General features: G+C 43.6%; 1 protein-coding gene across 3 annotated transcripts in view; it reads right to left on the reverse strand.

Annotated features, from left to right (window-relative positions):
* Window positions 1-24,391, reverse strand: part of Tex2 (testis expressed 2) — a 91,555-nt gene that overhangs the window by 3,216 nt on the left and 63,948 nt on the right. For 2 of the 3 annotated variants that reach the window (XM_013037932.1, XM_013037933.1), the window contains exons 7-10: window positions 19,279-19,378; window positions 8,909-9,041; window positions 2,675-2,800; window positions 1,414-1,623 (exon numbers count right to left, since the gene is read on the reverse strand). In XM_013037932.1, coding sequence (XP_012893386.1) covers window positions 1,414-1,623; window positions 2,675-2,800; window positions 8,909-9,041; window positions 19,279-19,378 — 569 coding nt within the window. Of the gene's footprint in view, window positions 1-1,413; window positions 1,624-2,674; window positions 2,801-8,908; window positions 9,042-19,278; window positions 19,379-24,391 lie in introns of those variants that run through there. The other variant, XM_013037934.1, reaches the window with a different exon arrangement.

Here is a 24,391-nt window from a genome sequence, read left to right on the forward strand (position 1 = left end):
CTCAGCTCTTCAGCTCAAGGCTAGCGCTCTACCACTTGAGCCACAGCGCCACTTCTGGCTTTTTGCTTATGTGGTGCTGAGGAATCAAACCCAGGACCTTATGCATGCAAGGCAAGCGCTCTACCACTGAGCCAGCCCCAGATCTATTTTCATGATTGAATATCCAATCTTTCACTTTTTATTTTAACCATGAAAGTATTACTTTTAAAAATGAGACTACAAAGATGTTTTTACTGAGGAATGCTAGCACCGTCTCTGGTCAGTCAATTGAAAACCCTCTTCTGATCACTCATCAAAGCCTCCTGGACAAAGGACATGGATAGCATGTTGGTTTCCACAATGATGTATCACAGAACTGGGTTTTCACATGCATGTCAGTGATGATACAGTGAAGCCTCTTATGTGACCTCATATACTTATGCTCATTTTATAGAACTTGGAATGTTGGTTTTAAATTGAGATTCAGAGAAATGCTGGATCCATGAATAATTTATTTCCCTGATTTTAGAACCTGGCTTAATCACTGTACTTTCCCACCAGCTTCTGAAGCCTGGCAATGGACAGGCATACTTGTAAGCCTTGTAACTATGGTTGTCACATGTGGCTGGAGCTGAGAATCAACTCCTCAGACAGACCTCCCACCTGCAAATACCAAGTGCACATGCTCTAGCCTCCTCAACACCACCATCTCCCTCTGAGATCTTCCTAACTGCCTGGGCTCTGCTGAATGCGTGATCCTCATCTGTTAGTTAGGAATGACAGGGCACTTACCTCAGAGGATGCTAGGAGGACTAACCCGGTGGCAAAGGTAGAGAATAAAGGATTCCTACAATTGGCAGCTATTACTACTGGTGGAAATTGGCTTTAGAGAGAAGACCAAGAAGACCACAATGCATCCCATACATCTCATAAATTCCCTTTAAGGGGCTGGGAAGGTGGCTCAGTGGTAGAGGGCTTGCCTTGCATGCCTGAGGTCCTGGGTTCGATTCCTCAGCACCACATAAGCAAAAAGAAAAAAGCTGGAAGTGGCGCTGTGGCTCAAGAGGTAGAGTGCTAGCCTTGAGCTAAAGAGCTGAGGGACAGCGCCCAGGCCCAGAGTTCAGGCCCCATGACCAGACAAAAAAAAAAAAAAAGAAAGAAAGAAATTCCCTTTAACTCTTCCTGATGCATGAAAACGAATCCTTAAATGTGCATGAACCATTCACAGAGGAAAGTGGGTCAGATGATCTAACACCTACCATCAAGGTCACATGAAACACCATGGACACAAGCAGTCATGTCCGGGGTTACTAACACAAGTGCTCAGGTCCAAAGTTATGCAAGAACTTTTATCCAAGGTTGAGCCTGCTATGGGGTTTCGCAGTTACGCAACAAAGTTATGCCCTTGCTATATCTGAGGGCCCCTCTACGCACCAGATTCGGTCAGTTGGGGGGGGTGGAATGTTGACCGCCAAGGTTCCTCGACATTCTTGTACTTCAACAGTTAGCAGCAAAGGTGTATTGGAGACTTCTTCAATCTTCTTTTTAATGAACTCTGTCTCCGTTGCTTTTTGGAAATATTTTGACTTGGTAATTTTATCAACAAACCTCATAATCTTACTTGTCCGATGACCTCCAACATACCTTCAAACAAGGAACACCAAAGAGTATTGGTATAAACTTTGCACTGTCACTCACAAAAACTATGTGGCTATATATTAAGCTTCCTTTATAACAGTTTCTCCATGGTAGCATGACTGGCTCTGTGCCAAGGGCTGTCCTGTGCACTGTGGGATGGGTAGCAGTCTCCCTGGCCTCTGAGCATTCTCCCTAGTCATGACTGTCTCCAGACATGTCAAACGGCCCCTATAAGAAACAAGTCACACGGGGTTGAAAACTACTAATCTAGAGAAGGTATCTCCCTAGGCCACTCAAATACTGAGTGCAAGCCGGGTGCCAGTGGCTCATGCCTGTAATCCTAGCTACTCAGGAGGCTGAGATCTGAAGATCATGGTTCAAAGCCAGCCTGGGCAGGAAAGTCTTATCTCCAATTAACCACCAGGCACTGGTGGCTCACACCTGTTATTCTAGCTATTCAGGAGGCTGAGATTGAAGGATCACAATTTGAAGCCAGCTTGGGCAGGAAAGCACCTAGCTCCAACACCACCACCACCAACAAAACTCAGAAATGCAGCTGTGGCTCAAGTGGGAGAGTGTTTGCCTTGAGTTAAAAAAAAAACCAAAAGCTCAGGGACAGCAACCAGGCCCTCTGAGTTCAAGCCCTAGGACCAGCACCCCAAAGGAAAAAAAATCAGCTAACCATCCATAGTTTCTAAGTAAATAAATAAGCAAGCAAACACATCAATACAATCAAGGGAATGTTCTAGCTCTGCGGGAACCAGAAGCTCGAGGGCAGCAAGCAAGTGCATTGAGCTTCAGGGGAGCACCGCACTGCTGGCCACTAGGGGGGAGTGGTGTGCCTGCTCAGAACCACAAACATGCTCTGCAGTACAAAGTTGTGGAATTAGGATCCTCTTAAGGACAAAATGTTGTCTTAGTATTTTTTTCTTAGGGCTTAGGATTTAAACAAGCCACTGACTGACACTAGCTAGTAAAGTGTGAAGAAGAAGAAAGGGGAAAGGGCTCGCTCCCAGTCTGCTGACTCTGGAGCCTCCAGAAGCCCAGGTTTACTCACCCTTCAGCTCCTGGGATCAGCTGTTTATCTCCAGCACTGGGCTCTGGGGCATCGTCTTCATCAGAGGAGCCAGCACTGGAAGATTCCTCATCGCTGTCGGCCAGACAGTAGGCCCTGGGCCTGCAACTGAACCAGGACAGAATCACCATGCAGTCTGCCATTGTCAGACTACACACATACGCCCAAGAGAGGGCACATGCATGCACACACTTAACCAAAAGGGTCAACATGGAACCTCTGCTACATGTTGCCACTGTCTCCAACCCTCCAGAAAGGAGCCAATCCAAGAGCCCTTGGACTGGCCTGCTGACTCAGAAGCTTCCAGTGCCAAATCCCCTACAGACTGTAGAGGTCTTGGGCCAGGAAGAGTTTGCTTTGAGCATGCATCATCACAAGGACAGGTAAAGTGTGATGAAGTCACATAAAATGCAGTGTGTTGGGAATCAGCGGGAGCCAAGTGGGAGGATGAATGGAAAGAATAGATGGCAGCAGAGGTGCAGTGGAAGCTTATGTTGGTGACACGACCACCTCTCATGAAGGTGAATAGTGAGGTCCCTGGCTTCTGGCAGAGTCAACAACTGTATCCTACCTTGGGTATCATTTTAGACTCCATCCTAGTGAGATTACTTATTTGAATCCTTACCTGCCCTATGCCGTGTGCGTGTGTGTTTCTGTGTGTGTGTTTGTGTGTGCGCACACATGCATGTCAGTAGTGTAGTTTGAACTCAAGGCCTTGAACTCTCACTTGCATTTTCTGCTTAAGGATACTGCTCTACCACTTGAGCCACAACCCCACTTCCAGCTTTTAAAAAAATAATTTTATTGTAAAGATGCTGTACAGAGGGGTTACAGTTACATGAGTAAGGTAATGAATACATTTCTTGTCAAGCACTGTTATCCCCTCCTCCACATCTAGCTTTTTTTTTTTTTAACCAAAAAAAAATGGATATAAGTCTCCCAGACTTTCTTCCCTAGGTTGGCTTCAAACTGTGATCCTCAGATCTCAGCCTTCTAAGTAGGATTATAGGAGTGAGCCACCAGTGTCCAGCATGCCCTAATTTGAAGGTCACAAAGAAAGCCAACAATCACTAGGGACAAGTCATAGAACATTCAGGAAGTGACTGATATGAGAACCCAGAGCCTTTTCTGGAAAAATACAAATTTAAAGGCTCATCTTTTTCATTAAAAACAGACACCTCATTGAAGAGTGCCATTCTGCAGGGTGGAGAGTCAGTTTCTAGAGGCAGGGCTTCTTGATCATCAGTGGAGGTGAAGGATCAATGCTCCTCTCATAGGGGCCTGAGGATTCCTGATTGAGCTTCAGTCACATCAAAGGCAATTCCTTCCCTGGACTAGGGCTTTGCTTCTGAGAATTCTGGCAGGGCTTTGCCTCAGAGGAGACTTAACTAGGGATGAAATGAACAAAGGACACTAGTCTCTGAAGGCTACTAAGCAGCCAAATGGTCTGTAAGCAGAGGCTGGACCTTCTACTATAGACCAGGACAAAACTACACAGCCAAGGGAGGTTGTGGAACTTGAGTTTCCCTGCAGCTTCAATCCTTTAGTTTTACTCTAAGGCATCCTTTGACCACCAAAGTCCACTTGGACATTATCTCCTGGCCAATGGGGGCCAAGGGCAGAACACACATACTAATAAAGCCTAAAGGTCCATCCAGCAGTACTCCAACAAGGCAGGAGGGTAGAACTGAAGCCTTAGGTCTGAAACAGGAGCCAAGCTGTAAGAGGATCCCACAGTGTTGTCCTCCCTGGCAGGACATGCAGATCCTGCTCAACTCTGGCTCTGAAAGGTTAGAGCCAGCACTTTTCAGGCAAACTAGACTTTCATGTTAAAAGGAAGCAGAACAGAAGTCTCTAGTCCCTGACAGCACCTAAAGGTCTCCTGCTTCTGGAATAGGTCTGGTCTGGCCAGTTCAGGAAGTGCTGCTTCTGTGAAACTGTTTATACTCACAGAACCATCTCAGGAGTTCCATGGTTAGGCTGCCCTCATAGGACTCTTGGGTTTCAAATACACATCGCAAAATGTCATTCCCAAGAAAGCCTGTACTGGATCTCAGGATGAGGAAAGAAATTTACAGAGACATAAACTGCCAAGGATTATACAACTGCCCTACTTCTCCATCAGTAAAATGGCTCTGCTTTCTGGCTCACACCTCGTACTGCCAAGCATGGAAACTCCCAACAGCACAAGGCCTGGTCCTCATCCGCAAAGTACAAAGGGCTGCTTGCAAGATCTGGGATCACAGAGAGATCTGCTGAGCTACACCTCATGTCCCCACCAGTGTGGTGGCGTCACACCCTGGGCAGAAGATGCCAAGGGCTGAGGGCTGCAGTGAGCTCTCGGGTTCCCAAATTAATCCTCTGCAGGTCTGAGAAGGAGGAATTTGCAGCTTCATGTAAATAATTCAGATACTGCTGTATCAGTTAAAGGATATCAAGTGACATGAAATTCTGATTTTGACCAAGTGCTACCTCTGCAGTCTGTTTTGGGAGCTATGTTCTACAGCACCCAATACTGATAGTATGGCTAAGTGTTTGGCTGATAATTCAGTCTTTATAACTGATATGCATTTCCTGATCTTGACCTTGAAGTTCCTATCAGCAGGAACTTCAGAGAAAGACATCATACATCCTCAGAGGTGTGCCTGACGGTTTTAAATACACCTCAAGAAGGTTAACTTCTCAGCAAACCATTTGAATAGGCTCATTCCAGCTGTACTGCCTCTCCTAAAAATCTTTTTGGAAATGCATCTGGAGTTAGACACCCACAAAAAGTATTTTTGTTGCTGATACTATCTTACTTCTTGGTCTCATAATCACCAACACCTCTGGCAACTTCTTAGCAATTTCAAAACCATCCACAAAGCAGGAATGATTTGCTGTTACTCAGGATGATTAAAAAAGGTCACAGACTCTGGATCTAATTCTAAAAAGCAGCTCCAAAAAAAAAAAAAGCTTTTAAGTGAAGAGTGTATGCATAACTAGCCCTGTGAGGGGCCTACACTCATAAGAATATACTAATTTCTCTTTCTTTAAGAGCAATCAGTCTCATCCATCTGTCACACACACACGTGTACACACACAAATGAGCTCAGTGCCCAGAACATCAGGGACCTGGGGATGGAAGAGATGACATAATGAACTAGTGACCCAATACGGAAGCCAGAGGACACAAGAACACCTGGCAGGGATACCTCACTCTTATGTCTCCCTTCACTTAAACACCTCCAACATGTAGAACATTTCTGTTTCTGACTCATTTAGGTCCTCTTTCAGGTCCTTTCCTAAAGTTCAGACGGCATCACTCCCTCCCTCATTTTTCCCTTTTTTTTGCCATGCTGGGGATGGAAGCCAGGGTCTCACACATTTGCATCATCTACCACTAACCAACATCCTCAGCCCCTAGACTTCATTTTGAGTAACTTACTGCCCCCAAGTGACTGAACTCTATCTAGTATGTGACAAGAAGAGTATGTGGAAAGAAAAGAGCTGGAGGAAAGTGCCCACAAATACATCAAAGCTGTGCATGTCAGAGGGAAGTGACCCAATGGCATAAGGCAGCACAGATTTCAATTTCCATTTTACCCTTGGGGTGCCATAAACAAAATTCCCACTAGAAAAAGGAACTTTTTATGGGCTAAGCAGTACTCTGCAGACTCCCCAAGAACATAATCATTCACACATTTGAATAGGAACTGTAAAAAGCAGTGAGACAAGACATAAGGCCTGGACAGGCAGCCATGGGCTGAAGGCAGAGCCTGGAGAAAACAGCTGTGTGAAGCTGCCCCTGAAGAAAGATGTCCATGCTTGATAATAACTACTATGCAAACTGATGTCTTTTCTTTCCTTAGCTACTCAGCCTCCAGGTGGTTCCATATGCTCATGACTGAAGAAGTAGATTCTAGAATCACTTCTGGGCTTAGGAGCTATGAGCCAACTGATGCATGGGGAGGTATTTTCTGTAAAGTTCCAGAGCTCTTGGATTCTCAAGGTCCTTTCTGCAAAACCGTACTAAGGGTCTATCTTTCTGGTCCTTTTTCTCTCTGCCAAAAACATTATTTTTCTTTTTAATTGTATTCTTGCTTCTAAAATTAAATGAAAGTCAAATATCTATCAATATGTAATTAAACAACCTCACAGGAAGAAACATTTTATATCATTCTTCCAAATAATCACTTCAGAAATGTATTAAATATGATACCAACACATTCCTAAAGTAGAGAATGTTTTTAGTCATTCTAGAAGCATTCCTTCTTTGTTCAGGAATATACCCATCCCCTAAACAGCCAGAGTTTAGGTACATAAAATTGTGTCAAGACTGCCAGATGAATAATGTAGGAATGTGGAACACTCGAGTGGCAAAGGGACTTGGACTTGTTCCAGTCAAATGCTCAAGACTTCTCTTCACCTCACACCACTTTGTGTTGGCACAAGGGCTGTTTCCAGAAAGGGCTGAAATGTATAAATGTTTGTGACCACAGACTGCTCTGTCACATTCCTTATTTGCTAGAACTCATTTTTAAACTTATTATTAAATTTTAGTGCTGAAGAGCAAACCCAGGGTCTGCACCTGCTAGGTAACTGCTTAGCCATTAAGCTGTAACTCCAGCCCAGTAGACTTCGTTTTTAAGCTTGTTTCATGTCTTAGACAGCTGGTTCTCCAACTCTGAGCTGCTTCTCAGCTGTGTGGGTGAGTGGTGTGGGGGTCAGACTACAGGGCTAGATCAAGACCCCAGCAATTCTAACCAGGGAAGTCAAGGAGACTTTTCCTGCCAGAAAAGCCTGTCTCTCTACTCTGGTTTCAGTGCTCTTGGGTCATGGACTTTGATTTCATGCCTGGGAACAAGAAGAAAGACTTCCTCATAGCATCATTTGGAATCAAATTAGATGAAGCACTCACAGGGTATGAAATGCTACATGTAGATTTGATAAATACCACTCACCAGAAAATAAAAATCCATAGATTGCCGAATCCAAATACATTTTAACAAATAGCAGAAAATAAAAGGAAAATAGCAGATAGAGGTTAGATTTCATCCAGCAGGTAATATTTTTCCAATTATTAAAACAGGAACATGTCATTAAGTAAATGGGATAAATCAGGATAATGAAAGGAAAAGAATGTCCTTAAAGGTATTACCCAGCTCCCCCAGGCTGTAGTGATCACCAGCACAAATAAGAGCAAGGGAGTCTATAACTAAGCAAAAATCCAAGAGCCTGTGTCTTGTATTTAAGACTCTATGGAGGAATGCGTTTCCCTGACATTATTGGTTCTATCCAAGGGGCACAGATCTGAGAAAAAGTTAATAAAACAACACTCATATAAATGTGCAGTTGGAGCACTCACTTTTTTTTTTTGGGGGTCCGGTCGTGGGGCCTGAACTCTGGGCCTGGGCGCTGTCCCTCAGCTCTTCAGCTCAAGGCTAGTGCTCTACCACTTGAGCCACAGCGCCACTTCCGGCTTTTTTCTTTTTGCTTATGTGGTGCTAAGGAATCGAACCCAGGGCCTCGAGCATGCAAGGCAAGCACTCTACCACTGAGCCACCTTCCCAGCCCTGGAGCACTCACTTTTAAGCTAGGTGGGAATATAAAAGTTTTACTTATCCTTCTAAGCAATAAAGGAAAGAAAAAAATCAAGCTCCATTAATTAATCTCACAATTTTGGAATATTTCTAAATCAGATGACTCTGGGCAGCAGATGCGTTATCTACAAAGAGAAGACTTTACCAAGCAAATCAATATGGTATCATTTCAGGAGGTGCTTCTCAGAACACTTGTGGAGCATCTCTGGGCTACAACCTCAGCTATCTCATTATAAATAATTCTGGATTGGTGATTAAAGCAGCAGATCCCCAAAGACCTGAACCTGCTCCACATAGCACTGTTGTGGCTAAAGGTGAAGTAATAGTTTCAGAGTAGTGATTCGATTGGCAGAGCAGGTAATGTTCAGATGAATCTGTCCTGCTTGTCTTAGTTGTGATGCTTTCTGGGTAACTGAGACAGTTATGTCCCTGACAGTGCCAATGTCAAAAGGTACTGTGTGCTATCGCAGCTGAGCAAAGGACAGAGGGAGACTCACAGTTGTGTGGTCTACAGTTCTTACACTGGAGCTTGCTTGCCAGCTAAGGACTCACACCTCAGACCTGTTTCTCAAAGACTTAGGGGAGAGGCTAGTTTCCCAGGATTGAGTTAGTAAGTTTATATATTGCCCCTTACCCTTCTTTGCCAATTTCTCCAACCTTCAGGGCTTCAACAAGAGGCTCTTTACCTAGTTTGGTCAAATTCATTTTGGTCTCGAGAGTCATCAGAAAGGACCCATTGTAGGACATTTCCAAATTGATCCAGAGTCCTGGAGAAACAGTGGAAAAAAAAAAAGTTTTCCCCCCTAAAAAAACATGCCTATAAATAACAGTATTTAAAACTTGTATTTTAAATGATCTAAGTGGGTATCATGCTCCAAGTCTGCCTAGGGCTTGTATTACAAATAGGGGAGAAGGGTAGTAGGAAGGAGTGCTCTAATATCCATGTGCAGAAGGACCAAAATAGCCCATGTGTGGTAGGTGACCAGCAATGCAGTTCATACAACGGTCAGTAAACTAAGCATACACGACTGCACTGGAAAGGCCCCACATTCTGGTTTCTCCTCACATTTAGTACAAAAACACATGCTGAAGTCATGTGCCAGTGGCTCACATCTGTAATACTAACTACTAGGAAGGTGGAGATTGGAGGGATTGTGGTTTATTTGAAGCTATCCCAAGCAAAAAATTCACGAGACCATGTCAACCAGTAGCTGGGTGTGCTGGAGTTTTCTTGTCACCCCATATACATGGGGACTGAGATTATGGTTCTAGACCAGCCCAGGAAAAAAAAAGTTGGTGTCTCTATCTCAACAGAAAAGAATGAGCATGGTGAATAATAGTCCAGGCTAGTCCTGGCAAAAAGGAAGAGCTTATCTCAAAAGTGACCAGAACAAAAAGGGTTACAAGTGTGGCTCAAGCTGTAGAGCAATTGCTTAGCAAGTGCAAGGCAAGCCCTGATTTCAAATCCCAGTCCTGCCAAAAAAAGAAAACATGCCCAAGTGGAACACATCGAACTGCCAATGGCTTGTCAGTACAAGGTAGAAGGAAATGTGGAGACTTACACTGTGAGAGAGTGGTTCCTTAAAAACACATCAGAGAATTACTACCAAAATTATCCAGTATTTAGAAGAGGGGACAAAATAATAGATCAGATTTAGTGTGATAAGACCAAAGTAGTGGCAAAACTTTTAGACCCCTTTCTTCCTGAAAATGGCCTAGTAATGGAAACAAAAGAATGACATTTCAATTTCGAGGATTATCTAGGTAAAGTCAGGAACCACTTGATAACTGGGTTTAAAAATCTATTTCTGGATGCCAGGTGCTGGTGGCTCATGCTTGTAATCCTAGCTACTCAGGAGGCTGAGATCTGAAGATCATGGTTCAAAGCCAGCCCGGGCAGGAAAGTCCGTGAGATTCTTATCTCCAATAAACCAGAAAACTGGAAGTGGCGCAGTGGCTCAAGTGGTAGAGTGCTCGCCTTGAGCTGAAGAGCGCAGGGACAGTGCCCAAGCCCTGAGTTCAAGCCCCACAACCAACCAAAAAAAAAAAAAAATCTATTTCTGGGCTGGGAAGGTGGCTCAGTGGAAGAGTGCTTGCCTTGCATTCATGAGGCCCTGGGTTCAATTCCTCAGCATCACATAAGCAGAAAAGGCTGGAAGTGGTGTGATAGAACGCTACCCTTGAGCTGAAGAGCTGAGGAACAGCGCCAGGCCCAGAGTTCAGGCCCCATGACTGACAAAAGGCTCATGCCTAGAAATTTAGCAATTCATAAGGAACAGACTAGGACTGCCAGACTGGGCAAAAATGTATTTTAACCAATAAACCAGCATGGCAGCAAGCACCTATGAGGCCACTTCCAGCAAAAAGTGAGACCCTAATCTGAAAACCTAAAAGTAAAAATAAAAGAGCTAGAGACATTGCTCTTTTGAGTAGGCCCCTAAGCTCAAACCCCAGTACAGCTGAAGAAAAAGACAGACACTGTTAAGCTCAAGTCTAAAAGGCTTTTAGTTTGTTGGAATTTTACTGGATGACACTGATTAAGGCCGAAAATGCAAACAGGGTCATCCTGGGACCTTTGCTACAGAAGACACCTGTGAGCAGACTAAGACAGGGTATGCTGTGTTTTTTTAGACCCAGAGCTTGGGGGGAGCTCCAAATGTAAACCTTCAAGTATGTTTATTTGAATGTTTATAAACTATAGATCTGCATAAGACAAATGACAACATCTAAAAGGAAGCAGGAAACATTATTTATACACAGCAGCCTTTTTCAATAGATTACAGTAAATAACCCCTTCCCTACAGGCTACCCCCTCAGATAAAAGCACTGCTTAACCCCAAAAAGCACTAATGGTGAAACCCCCCCAAAGAAGGCAGAATAATTTCTATCTGGTTTTCAACAAATGCTCTTTGTTGTACATGAAAGTAATTATTTCCTATGAAGGACCAACAACTAATTGAGGGATATGCAGGTCAACTGTGACCGCTTTGCAGAACATTTATAAAACTGCTTTATTCCCTGCTTACATTAAGCAGCTCAAAAGCATTCACTAGCTTGTTTTCAAAATACTGTTACTGGAAATAAAAGGCACATCTGCTTCAGTAACGGCATTTACTCATTGATCACTTCCAGTAGAAAGGGAATTAGGGGCTGGATATTAATTTACACTCCGTAACATATAAAGAACATCAATAAAGAAGCTATTTCTTGTTATGTACTATCTCCAGCTTTTTCCAACCTGAGAATTACAGGTTTAAATGATCTGGCTACTGTAACAGACTCAACCTACCAGGCTACTACACGTATACAAATGTAGTCATGTTTTTTGGAAATCCTAGTTAGGTTTCCAATAAGTATGAACAGTATGCATTGCCTATGAAAACTGTCATATTAGGGGCTGGGGGTGTGGGTCAAGTGGCAAAGCACCCTGAATTGAAACTCCAGTCCCAGTACCCTCCCTGGAAAAAAAAAAAAAGCATCAGACTGAAGATGACAGAATTTTCCTTCTTCCAAAATGGAATGTTTCGTTATTTTAGGATCAAGAATGTATGAATAGCTAGCTGCTGGTGTGGCTGTAATCGTGGAGGTTCAAAGCCAGCCCAGACAGTAAAGTCCTTGAGATTCTTATCTCCAGTTAACTAACAGAAAACTGGGAGTGGAGCAGTGGCTCAAGTGATAGAGTGCTAGTCTTGAGCAATAAAGAAGGTCACCAGGGATAATGCCTAGGCTCTGAGTTCAAGTCTCAGAACCGGTGCACATATGCGTGCATGCAACACCACACACACACACACACACACACACACACACGTACACACACACACACACATACACACGTGTCATAGTAAACTGCTGGCTCAGGCCTATCACCAAGACATTCCTCCCAAGGGACATAGTCAAGCCCAACTGGTAGGAGTGGACAGCAGCCCAGGCAGCTTGTCTTTCTACCTCAGCTTCAAAGAGGAGTGAGGGGCAAGGACAGCTACCACCACCAGCGCCACTGCTCAGGGGCCACTGTAGCAGAAATGACTGCTCACTCCACAAACACTTATTGAGCTCTTACTACACAGAATCAAGAGTTGAAGACACTCTGAGGAACCCCTGTTCTAGGAAAGTGCATGCTTAAGAAAAACAGAGGGCCTCAACCATGCGGGCAGCTAGATAATGATGGCCAAGAGATAAGAAAGGTGCCTGGCTGCCTGCCCCCAGAGACAAGGGGAACCATAAGCCATAACCCAAACAGATGAGGTTCTGCCTCCCACCCCCCCATCCCCATTGCTCAGTAACTGTCTTACCATGACACATAAATCTTTTGCTTCACATAGCAGCTCCTGTCTTCAGGTGCTAAAGCTCTCACTCTCTAGGGTAGCTTAACAGGGCACCTGCTACTTGGAAAGCTTTAAGAGACAGACCCTAAAAAGCCTTGCATATCTGAACTGATCCACATATTCCTTGCTGTTCTGTTTCCCTCTCTCTGTAACTATTAATGGAGGATTTTCACTCAGAAAGCCAGCATTTGGCATACAAAGAACAAAATCCCTTAGAATGGAACATCTGATAACTAATACATATCAGATCAGATGCTAGAGTTACTGGTCCCGACTGCCCGAGTGATTGTTTTGTTCCTGGCAAGCAGACTGGTGGCATATTGCTCACTCAGATACCACAGAAAACTAGAAATTCCTTGAATTTGGATGTGTCTTTTATAATATCATTTTTAGCTCTCTCTCCTCCCTACAACTATTCTCTAACATAAAGCTTTGTCTCTTCAATTATACAGACACAAATCAGCCCCCTTGCTGCTACTATTCCACTGAAATTCCACAAGAGGATATTTTCCTCATTGCCACACATACTGATTTTTCTTTCTGCAACACCATGAGTTAGGGGGTATATTGCCATTTCTGCCAGCACTGAACTCCACAGTTGACCCTACCTGGCTTTTAAGTCCAGGAAGAACAGATAAGATCACGATAGCTGTTCCTCAAGTGCCTTCTCTTTAAGAGGGGAAGGACAGGCATGGTCTGAGTCTGGCAATATCAGTTTCAATCCCAGCACTAGAAAAAGGCACCAGACATGAGACGGCCAGGTCTGCAACATGTGCAGAGATTAATACCAGAAGTTACAAGTAAGAGCATCTCTGGACACAGACAAGGTTTCCGTTCCTGTGAGACATGGTAGTTCTCAGATTCTTTTCATAAAATCTGAGACTTTCAATCAAAACTTAGTTTTGTAACCAGACAAAAACCAATCCATCCCTCTCTTCAAGAGGGACACTTAATGACTCTTTGGGGACTTGTAGTAGAAATCTATGAAATCTATCAGTTCTAACACCTCTAATTCCAGGCACAGAGATGACATCCTTGTTGATAGGAAAGGGTCCTCACTGAGGCCTTTCAGAAGCTTCACAAGCCACAAAACGTAGCAGCATTGGGTCTTGGTGGCTCATGCCTGTCACCCCAGCTACTTAGCACCCTAGTTATTCAGGAGACTGAGAGCTGAGAATCCCAGTTGGAAGCCAGCACAGGCAGGAAAGTCCATGAGACTCTTATCTCCAATTAACCATCAGAAAACTAGAAGTGGTGCTATGGCTCAAAGTGGTAGAGCATTAGCCTTGAACAAAAGAGATCAGGGATAGCACCTAAGCCCTAAGTTCAGCCTCATGACCAACCAAAAAAAAAAAAAAAGTAAACAAACAAATAACTGTAACAAAAACCTTAGCAGCAGCAGACACCAATAGCCCAATATGTGGCCACATCTATTAATGTTTAGTCCCCACCAGGACTGCCTGAGGCAGACCCTACTGTGCTAGTATTCATGGATGAGGAATCTGTGGTGTGCACAGTTAGTAGCCTGTGGCATGGCCCAGTCACAGGGGGATGGCAGCAAAGCCAGTGCTCTTGCGGGCCTCCAATCCAGACCTGAAACTTGTAGAACAGGATGGAAAGGTGAGATTATTGATGGGCTCTGGACTTTGCCTTGTACAAACATGCTAAGTCTAGCTAGGGAACTCTGGTTGATCTTCAGTCCAAATCACAAATCTGCCCCATTCCTATAGGGTTTTGAAAAGGAGTTCTACATTCTTCATTAATATGTGACTTAAAAATGAAAAGATCAGGGGCTGGGAAGGTGGCTCAGTGGTAGAGCGCTTGCCTTGCATGCATGAGGCCCTGGGTTCGATTCCTTGCACCACATAAGCAAAAAGAAAAAAGCCGGAAGTGGCGCTGTGGCTCAAGTAGTAGAGCACTAGCCTTGAGCTGAAGAGATGAAGGACAGCACCCAGGCCCAGAGTTCAGGCCCCATGACCAGACCCCCCCAAAAAAAGAAAGAAAAGATTGGAAATGTACCCCTCAAAAATAAGCCTGGCTATCTCTAAACAGAGAGATAGTCACATTTTCCTCTTTACCTTTTATAGCTAATTCAGTTTCCTTACATGCATGTTTGCTCAATGAACAAATGTAAACATCACTCTTAAAAGAGTTAATAAAGGCCGGGCGCTGGTAGCTCCCGCCTGTAATCCTAGCTACTCAGGAGGCTGAGATCTGAGGATCGAGGTTCAAAGCCAGCCCGGGCAGGAGAGACCCTGAGACTCCTATCTCCAATAAACCACCAGAAAACCGGAAGTGGTGCTGTAGCTCAAGTGGTAGAGCGCTCGCCTTGAGCTGAAGAGCTGAGGGACAGCACCCAGGCCCAGAGTTCAAGCCCCACGACTGACAAAAAAAAAAAAAAGAGTTAATAAAATGTCTTGAAAGATCTTGGTTCAGCCATCCACATCCTAAACTCTGCAACAGCAGCACTGATGGTAATAATAACCAAGAGTAAAATAGTAATAGCCAGAGCCTATAAAGTACCTGCCTTATTCAGGTGCTATTTGTACATACTGCTTGTACTTTTTCTTTTTTAATTTTTATTGTAAAGGTGATGTACAGAGGAGTTATAGTTACATAAGTCAAGTAATGAGTACATTTCTTTTTTTCTTTTTAGGTCCGGTCGGGTCTGAACTCTGGGCCTGGGCGCTGTCCCTTAGCTCTTCAGCTCAAGGCTAGTGCTCTACCACTTCAGCCACAGCACCACTTCCGGCTTTTTTCTTTTTGCTTATGTGGTGCTGAGGAATTGAACCCAGGGCCTCATGTATGCAAGGCAAGCCCTCTACCACTGAGCCACCTTCCCAGCCCCATGAGTACATTTCTTTATGAACAGTGTCCCTCTTCTCTTGTTTTCTCCCAGTTTTTCCTTCCCAATCCCCTTCCCCTATAAGATGTATGGTTGTATAGTGAATATCACTAGACACAGTATTTACCCTTTGTCCCACCATTTGTGATGCCCTTACCCCCCAAAAAACCAGATTAATTTATATACAAGACAAGTGTAACAAAAATGTGTAACTCATGTAATCTTTGTGAAAGCTATGGAGTAGGTGCTGTGAGGGTCCCTTGAAAAAGAGCTGAAGCACAGAGGGCTGGGAACTTGCCCAATGCCATGAGCTTGTGAGCCTTGTGTTCTGGCTCCAGGACCTCATTCTAGATTATATTAAGAAGCACACTAGCATTATCTAAGAAGAAATGTTCTCTTTACCTGACTTGCTAGAACAGAGTAATACAATCAGCTCTGGCCCCAAATATCCCTTCTGAGATACAGGCCTCCAGCAAGCAAGCAAGCATAAACTGGGACCTGGTTTTTTGTTTGTTTGATTTTGTTTTTTGTTTTGCCCATGTTAGGGCTTGAACTCAGGGCCTGAGTTTTTTTTTTGCTCAAAGCTAGCACTTGAGTCACACCACCACTTCTGGCTTTTTCTGCTTACGTGGTGCTGAGGAATCAAACCCAGGGCTTCATGCATGCTAGGCAAGCACTCTACCACTGAGCCACACTCCCAGCCCAGGAGCCTGTTTCTTAAAAGGGCATCAGAGAATCCCATGGGAGTACCTCTCCTTGGAGACACTAAAATCTCCTTGCTTGGGCTGTGCTTCCCTGAGAACTCAGGTTCAGTTTTAGTAAATCATCTTGGGTTTCAATTCCTTTCAAAGGAGAAGCTCTTCCGTAGAGCAACAGAATTCAAAACATTGTACAATGACTTTTGTTAATGAATGACCACTTATAGAGGGTGCCCTACAAGACTGTATTAGTCATAGTAGTCTTAGTTTGGGGAAGCACACTCTATGATGTTTGCATGAAGAAATCAACTAGTGACTCTGTTCTTAGAATATGCCTCTGTCATTAGGGAACAAGTGAGTGCATTCTTTTGTTTCTGTTTTACCATACATACATACATTCTTTGTAGACTTGGAAAGATTTAATGGATCAAACTTAACCATACAACCTTTATGGAGTTTTTTGTTTTGTTTTGTTTTTTGTTCCTTTCTCTGTAACATTTCCTCCTTAGTTATCCATGTAGGCAGATCTCTAAAACTTTGCCTTGAAAGAAGTCTCAGATGGATTAAAAATCATGAAAGCTTTGATATTTATAGTTGAAATGTCTTACCCCCAGCTCCTGCTCATGAGGAACAGGAAAGAGGTTCAAAATTTAGGTCTTGAGTTATCCTCAAAGTCTGACCAAAGCAGTGGGGAGATCAGAGAGTTCAAAGCCACAGGGATACTTCTTACATGCCACAAAGCCCTCCAAGGCCCTGTACCCTCTCCTTGAAAATTCCTATTAGTTCAGCAAAGAACAGTTCTTAGATAAGAGAGTGCTAGCACATTAGAAAATATAGCATGCCTACATATTTAGTTTTTAAAAGCCTGACTCTCAGGAAGTTTGTGTGAGCTGATCATTTATCAGCTTGATACCAGTCAGTTTGCCTGAAGAGGCAAAGACCAAAGGGCAACAGAGAGGAAGGCAAGGGAGATAGCTTTTTACATCAATGAGATGGATCACAGCTATGCAGCTAACATATCAATGTAACATCTTTTAAAATTGTGCATGGTACTAAAAACTCCATCTAAACCACCTGCAAGAGTTCCAATCTTGCCTAGTTTTCCAGTGAACCAGAAATGACCAAAACCCAGCAGTACTCAGATTCACCAAGATGCAGATGTAATTGAGGGGTGAGATCTGAACATGTAGGTATCATATAGACTTCTAGATTTGCCAATACTCTTATCTCTCTTTCTCTGAAATCAATCGGATGATCAGTGTACTGTCAGCTGAAATATTACTAGAAAGATCTGCAGAGCTGCTAACTGTAGTGTCAGAAAAACCTGCTCATGGGGCTGGGAAGGTGGCTCAGTGTTAGAGTGCTTGCCTTGCATACATGAGGCCCTGGATTCGATTCCTCAGCACCACATAAGCAAAAAGAAAAAAGCCGGAAGTGGTGCTGTGGCTGAAGTGGTAGAGCGCTAGCCTTGAGCTGAAGAGCTGAGGGACAGCGCCCAGGCCCCAGAGTTCAGGCCCCACGACAGGACCCCCCCAAAATAAAACAAAACAAAACAAAAAAAACTCATATTTACCTCAAATATAACTGGAAAAAAATCATTTAAATATACTCGAGTCACCTGATAAATCAATATGGAAAAAAATTGCTTTTTTTTTTTTTTGGTGCTGGTCGTGGGGCCTCAACTTAGGGCCTAGGTGCTATCCTTATCTTTTTCACTTCAATCTGGCATTCTTGAGCTACATCTCCATTTCCAACTTTTTTTTTTCTTTTTTTCTTCCAGGGCTGAGGACCAAACCTAGGGCCTTGCACGCTCCAGGCAGGCGCCCTTCCGCTGGGCTAAATAAACCCCCAGCCCCTCCATTTCCAACTTTTTTGCTGGTTAGTTGGAGAAAAAAAATCTCACAGACTTTCCTGCCCAAGCTGGCTTCAAACTATGATCCTCAGATCTGTCTCCTGAATAACTAGGATTACAGGCGTGCTCAGAGAAAAGTTACTCCTATACCTTACCAATTCTAAAAAACATTGACTTACATTCCCTTGAAATTCTGTATTTCCTTTTTTCCCACCTTGTTCCTGGGCTAGTTTGGGAATAAGGTAAATAGGGTGTGAGTGGATAGGGGTTCAGTAGCAAGGGCTGCTACCGTAAAGAAAATGATGAGACTTTTCCTATATGTCAACAGGCTATTGCTCCATATACTTGGCCTGGTTCTCCTTTTTACTGTTTTCCCTGCTGAGATCCTTTTAAGACTACATTGACACTAAAGACATAAATCTTTACATCATCCTCATAATTCTTTTTGATTCTCCCCACATTCAGATTTTTTTCCTTCATTCAGAGTCAAGTGTTGATAAAGTATCAGTAGCATGTTTAAAAACTTAAATCTGAGGGCTGGGAAGGTGGCTCAGTGGTAGAGCGCTTGCCTTGCATACTTGAGGCCCTGGATTCAATTCCTCAGCACCACAGAAGCAAAAAAGAAAAAAGCCGGAAGTGGCGCTGTGACTCAAGTGGTAGAGCCCTAGCCTTGAGCTGAATTGCTGAGGGACAGCACCCAGGCCCAGAGTTCAGGCACCACTACCGGACCCAAAAAAAAAACAAAAACAAAAACAAAAAACTTAAATCTGAGAGCTTTCTTCCAAGCAGATAGTCTCTCTCTCAAAATATTGCCTTTGAACATATGTCTTCATCTTTCAAACACTGAATGCCTATTAGGAGTTTAAGAATATAGAGATCAAAGATAGGAATGTCAAAAAAAAAAAAGTTGTGATCTAGAAGTTGGGGCAAGGTAAAGATGTGATGGGAATAGTTGGAATAGAGAAGGAGCCAGGGCAGATGTATGAGAGAAGCCTGGAAGAGGGTAGTGGGGCTGAAACCCAGACCACTGTTCACACCCTGGAAAGAGCTGCAACCCACATGGAAGCTCAGCCCTTGACTAGTGGGAGAGACCAGGATAGGAAGGAAAGCCTGGATCCATTCTTCATAGTGAAAAGCTGTGGTTGTTAAGAACAAAAGATGCCCAGCATGGAACAGGATGGTTAAGAAGATCCTAACTCCCTCTAAGCACAAAGCCTTGAAACAAGGGAAACATTTGAATACACATCAATGGCAAGTTCTACCCTAGAGTCAGTTAACAGTTACCTTGGTGATCAACATAAGGTTTGAAGGCCTGAAGGATTTTTGGCACAGCCACTCCCATGTCAAGCTCTGTCAGGGTTAGCTCATTCATAAAGTAGGGGAGCTAGAAAAAAGCAAACAATGAATGGAGAGACATTAGCAACCTAGCAGCAATGCTGAGATAACCTCCCCCCGTACAAATTGATGTATGCTAATAAAATATGTTAATTAAAAATATTAAGCTAAGTCAGAATTCAACATACTCTTAGAGGGGATAGTGGCCAAAGTTTGGGGGGCACATCATTTATTTAACCAAATTTCATTGTATACAAGGTATCCAGTTCCTTGCTTTCATGGGGTTTCTACTGGAGAGGCAGAGATAAATAAGTAGACAAATATCATAACCTCTTTTTTTTCTGGCTTTTAAAAAAACTGTGATTAAGTGATTACATAATTTCCCAAATTTCACAGTATTGTGGGATAGTGATGCTCAGTTAAAAGTCACAAACACATTCTAACGTTCCTGGAGCAAATTGTCTATCACGGTCTCTAACATATAATGTGATCAGCAGCATGGGGTTATTTAGTAGTGGTTCGAGCAGATGAGTAGAAGTTCTTTGTTTCTTAAGTCCTGTTAATTTTGTTGTATCACCTAATATTTTGGATTCAACATCCACTTATCAGGGAGACCATGTACCATTTGTCTCTTTGATCTTGGCTTACCTCGCTCAACATGATTTCTTCTAGTTCCATCCACTTCCCTGCAAATGTCATTATTTTGTCATTTCTAATGGCTGCATAATATTCCATTACGTACAGATACCACAATTTTTGGATCCATTCATCTATGGTGAGACATCTGGGTTGTTTCCATATCTTAGCTATTGTGAACAGTGCTGCAATAAACATGGAGGTGCATGTGTCCTTGTATATTGGTTCCTGTTGTTCAGGATAGATGCCTAGAAGTGGTATGGCTGGTCATAGGGAAGGTCAATATTTAGCTTTCTGAGGACCCTCGAGACTGCTTTCCAAAGTGGTTGTATAAGTGTACATTCCCACCAGCAGTGTAATAGGGTTCCTTTTTCTCCACATCCCCTCTAGCATTTGTCATTGGCTGACTTGTGGATGTGGGACATTCTGACTGGGGTAAGGTGGTATCTCAGGGTTGTCTTTATTTGCATTTCCTTCACAACCAGGGATGATGAACATTTCCTCATGTGTTTCTTTGCCATTTTTATTTCTTCATCTGAGAAGTCTCTTTAGTTCCCTTGCCCATTTAGTAATTGGTTTGTTAGGTTTGGGAGGGATTAGTTTCTTGAGTTACCTATATATATTGGATATTAACCCCTTGTCTGATATTGCTGGTAAATATTTTTTTTCCCAATTAGTTGGTTGTCTTTCTAGCTTGGTTGCGAGAGCTTTAGCTGTGCAGAAGCTTTTTATTTTAAGGTAGTCCCATTTGTCAAGTCTCTCTCCAATTTGTTGTGACCCTGGGACTCTGTTCAGGAAGTTCCTTCCTGTGCCTATAAGTTCAAGTGTCTCTCCTACTCTGTCCTGCAGTAGTTTCGGAGATTCAGGTTTAATGTTAAGGTCTTTAATCCATTTTGAGTTGATGCTGGTGCATGGTGATAGGCTGGGGTCCACTTTTAGTCTCATTATAACCTCTTAAAGTAAGTAATGGGTTGGGGGTTGGGGCGGGGGGTTCAATCAAGCTTCTCTGAGGCATGGCAAATGACAAGAGATCTATCTGCTTGTGGAGAAGGAGCTAGCCCTATTGGAGAATCAGTAAGACCCAGAGTTGGTAAAGTTTAGGGCAATGAAGCTCTCTTAGATTAGAAATGGGGAGTCAGAAATTGTTATAATGCTTCAACAAACCTATCACATGTGCTGAAATTCTTGAAAAAAAAAAATCACATCCCTTCGGCCCATGCTGGACATTTGCTGTCTGCCCCGTGTCCACACTCCATCACCCTCTGCACTGCAGCTGGTCTGTGCAGACTGCATCCACTATCTCTTGCCTTCTGGTTGGACTTTGGTAACAGGATATACCAATGGGAAGGGGTAGGAGTCAGGGAGAAGTGCTGTCAGGTGCTTGTGTCCTTCCCTCACTGAAGGACACAGCTCCAGTGAGCAGGCAGTTCTCCATATAGCTACTCTGAGGTCTGGTAATTTCAGGGAAGGGCACAGCTCCCCACTTCTGTTGGCCCAGATGTTCTGCAGTCTCCCTTCTGGACTCCTACATCCCTTCCAGTTATTCGTCTGAGTGTAACATCATCTGGTTATTCATGCCGGACCTTGACTAATCCACACCCCCAAATTTATCAGCAGAATTTATTCTAGAGGGACAAAAACTGTAAGAATATTGGTGTCATGGTCACAAAGTCCTATTTATCTAAAGATTGTACAATTATTTCATTATTTCCGGTCTGGATTTGTGTATGTAGTTTTGTTTTGTTCTTTTCATTACTGAGGATTGAACTCAGGACCTTGGACTTGGTAGGCATACACTTTACCACCTAAGCCACGCTCCTGTCTGTTTATTTTTAAGTCTTCATATTGTTATTTTAATGTAACATGCAAATCGGTGATCCAATTTATTCTCCCCCACAAATGGGTTAGTAAATCTCAATCTATTTATGGAGCACTAATCTTTACTTCCATCTTTAAATATAGATTCCCCACCACACTGGACTCTGTATTGAGCTCCCTGGTTTTTGCCAGTATCAAACTGCTCTTACTACTAGAGCATTCTTTAACATATTTTGGGGGGTGTTGGTTGTAGGGTTTGAGCTCTGGGCCTGGGCGCTGTCCCTGAGATCTTCAGCTCAAGGCAAGAGCTCTATCATTGAGCCACAGTGCCATTTCTGGTTTTCTGGTGGTTAATTGGAGATGAGAGTCTTACATACTTTCTCCTGCCTGGGCTGGCTTTGAACCAGGATCCTCAGATTTCAGCCTCCTGAGTAGCTAGATTACAGGCGTGAGCCATCAGCACATAGCTTAACACAGTTTTTAAATGTGGCAGGTCCTAGTCCTTTCTATCCTCACAGACTTCTCTTGAACATTAAAGTAAGTTTATAAAAACTAAGACTTTTGAAAACTAACTAACAGCTGAATATGCCCCTCAAGATGAGGTTCCATGTGGTCAGGCGACTTGGTTGGATCTCTTCAGCTGCCTCTCTACAGAAGAGCATCAACTTCAAGGTTCACCTCACCAAACAGAGAACTTCATGTCTGATTCTTTATAGGGCTATGGTAGTTTATGTTAGAGAGAGGTATTTATAATCTGTGATGAACCCAGAGTTCAAATGTGTTTGTGGATTGTTGGCTGCCGTATTGGGGAAAATTTCCGAAGCATGAATGTTTTTAAGTAGAGTTGACTTATCAACCTAAAATAATGCTACTTGGCCAAGCACGTACCCAAATCTTGCATACTTGGTGCCATGCTTTTTTTTTTCTTTCTGTTATTGTTATTCAAAGACCCAGCATTTCAGGAACCTGTCAGGTCAGTGACACATCCTAAGGCTGGCCAAGGAACAGGCTACCTTCAACAGTGTTTCCATAGCAACATGAGTCTCACACTGACCTGAAGCAGGAAGGTAACTGTCCCTTTTTTTCTGTCACACCTCTCTCTCAACCACATCCTGTACTCTATGTTCCCCATAAGGCGACAGAAGGAGCTGAGACAGACCCTGAAGGCACCTGGCACTGAGAAGGAACACAGTGGGTGGCTTCCAACTATAGCGAACACAGTGGGGAGGGATGACCAACAGGTCCCTTTCCCTATTGCTCACCCATCTACCTGCTCAAACCCAAGAATCTAGAACACCTACAGCTAGCTCCTCCTTTCATGTTCAGCATTCTGCCCAGGAGCAGCCTCTTTCCTACACTGAAGAAAGCAAGAGACCTCACATTCAACTTAGAAACTGTTTGCTTCCCACTCAAAGCCCCTTCAGTGAGATGGGAACCTAGGAACATTTTATTTTTCTTATCCTCTTGAGTAAACTCAAATAGTTACAGAACGGTTAGGTATATTGGACATGCTCAGGGTAGTGGGTGATAAGTCAAACACCGTGTGCAATGACAGCAGCATCTGATGATACAAAATCCCACAGCCCCAAGACTATACTTCCTCTGCTGCCAAAGTTAAGAGCATACTTGCTACTGGTGCAGAAACTCAGTTTGTCTGAAAGTCATCCTGGGGCACCAGATGCGCACACAGCTGCTCTTTCACAACAGCCATCTTCATGTGCAGGGTGACGATCTGAGACTGCAGGACAAGTCCAGATGCTGCAACTATCCTCCTGCCTCCCTGTTTGTTCCTGACTGGATCTCCTCTTGTCTTCAGGTCGCTTTGTGGGAGGTGAGGGCAGAGCTGACACAGAAGGGTCACAGCCCCTTCTGAATTCTCTGACTGCTAAATGTAGCCCCTTCTTTTCCATTCTAACCTTTTAGTACTTTGGACCTCAAAAGCAAGGGGAAGTTTAAGCTTTTGGACTGTAAAAACCTACATGACCAGCACAAGGAGAAAATCAGAGTCGGAGACTTTCCTTCAACTTCTGCAAAAGCTTACATGTCCAGCATGTGAGCTGCTGGCTTATGCCTATAAATTCATGAGGCTGAGATCTGAGGACCGCAGATAGAAACCAATATAGGCAAACAAATCTGTAAGCCTCTTACCTGCAATTAACTACCAAAATGCTGGAGGTGGAGCTGTGGCTCAAATGGTAGAACACTAGGCTTGAGCAAAAGAACTCAGGGATAGCACCCAGGTCCTGAGTTCAAGCACCACCACCCCCAAGAAAAAAGAGAGGGAAGGAGGAAGGAAGAGAAATAGGAAAGCAGGCAGGGAGGCTTTTCTTTGACTTCTTACAGAATGAGGAAGCAATCATACTCCACCATAAGGCTAAGGCACCAGAATTCCCAAGAGAAGGCTGGGAAATGCCTCCCAATGCCTTTGGAATGTCTGAAACCACTGGCCAGGAAAGAGCTTAAACATACCCTACTTTCTTTCTGATCCAAGAGCTATCTTCCCGCCTTGGAAAAAGGGCAAGCTTGCCCTTCCAATGGGCCTGGCTAGAAGAAGTGGGATCAATCCTCAACTTATTTGGAGAACACAAAGACCTCTGCCCCCAATTCT

Source organism: Dipodomys ordii, unplaced genomic scaffold, assembly GCF_000151885.1.
Source record: "Dipodomys ordii isolate 6190 unplaced genomic scaffold, Dord_2.0 Scaffold7, whole genome shotgun sequence".
NCBI classification, from domain to species: domain Eukaryota; kingdom Metazoa; phylum Chordata; class Mammalia; order Rodentia; family Heteromyidae; genus Dipodomys; species Dipodomys ordii.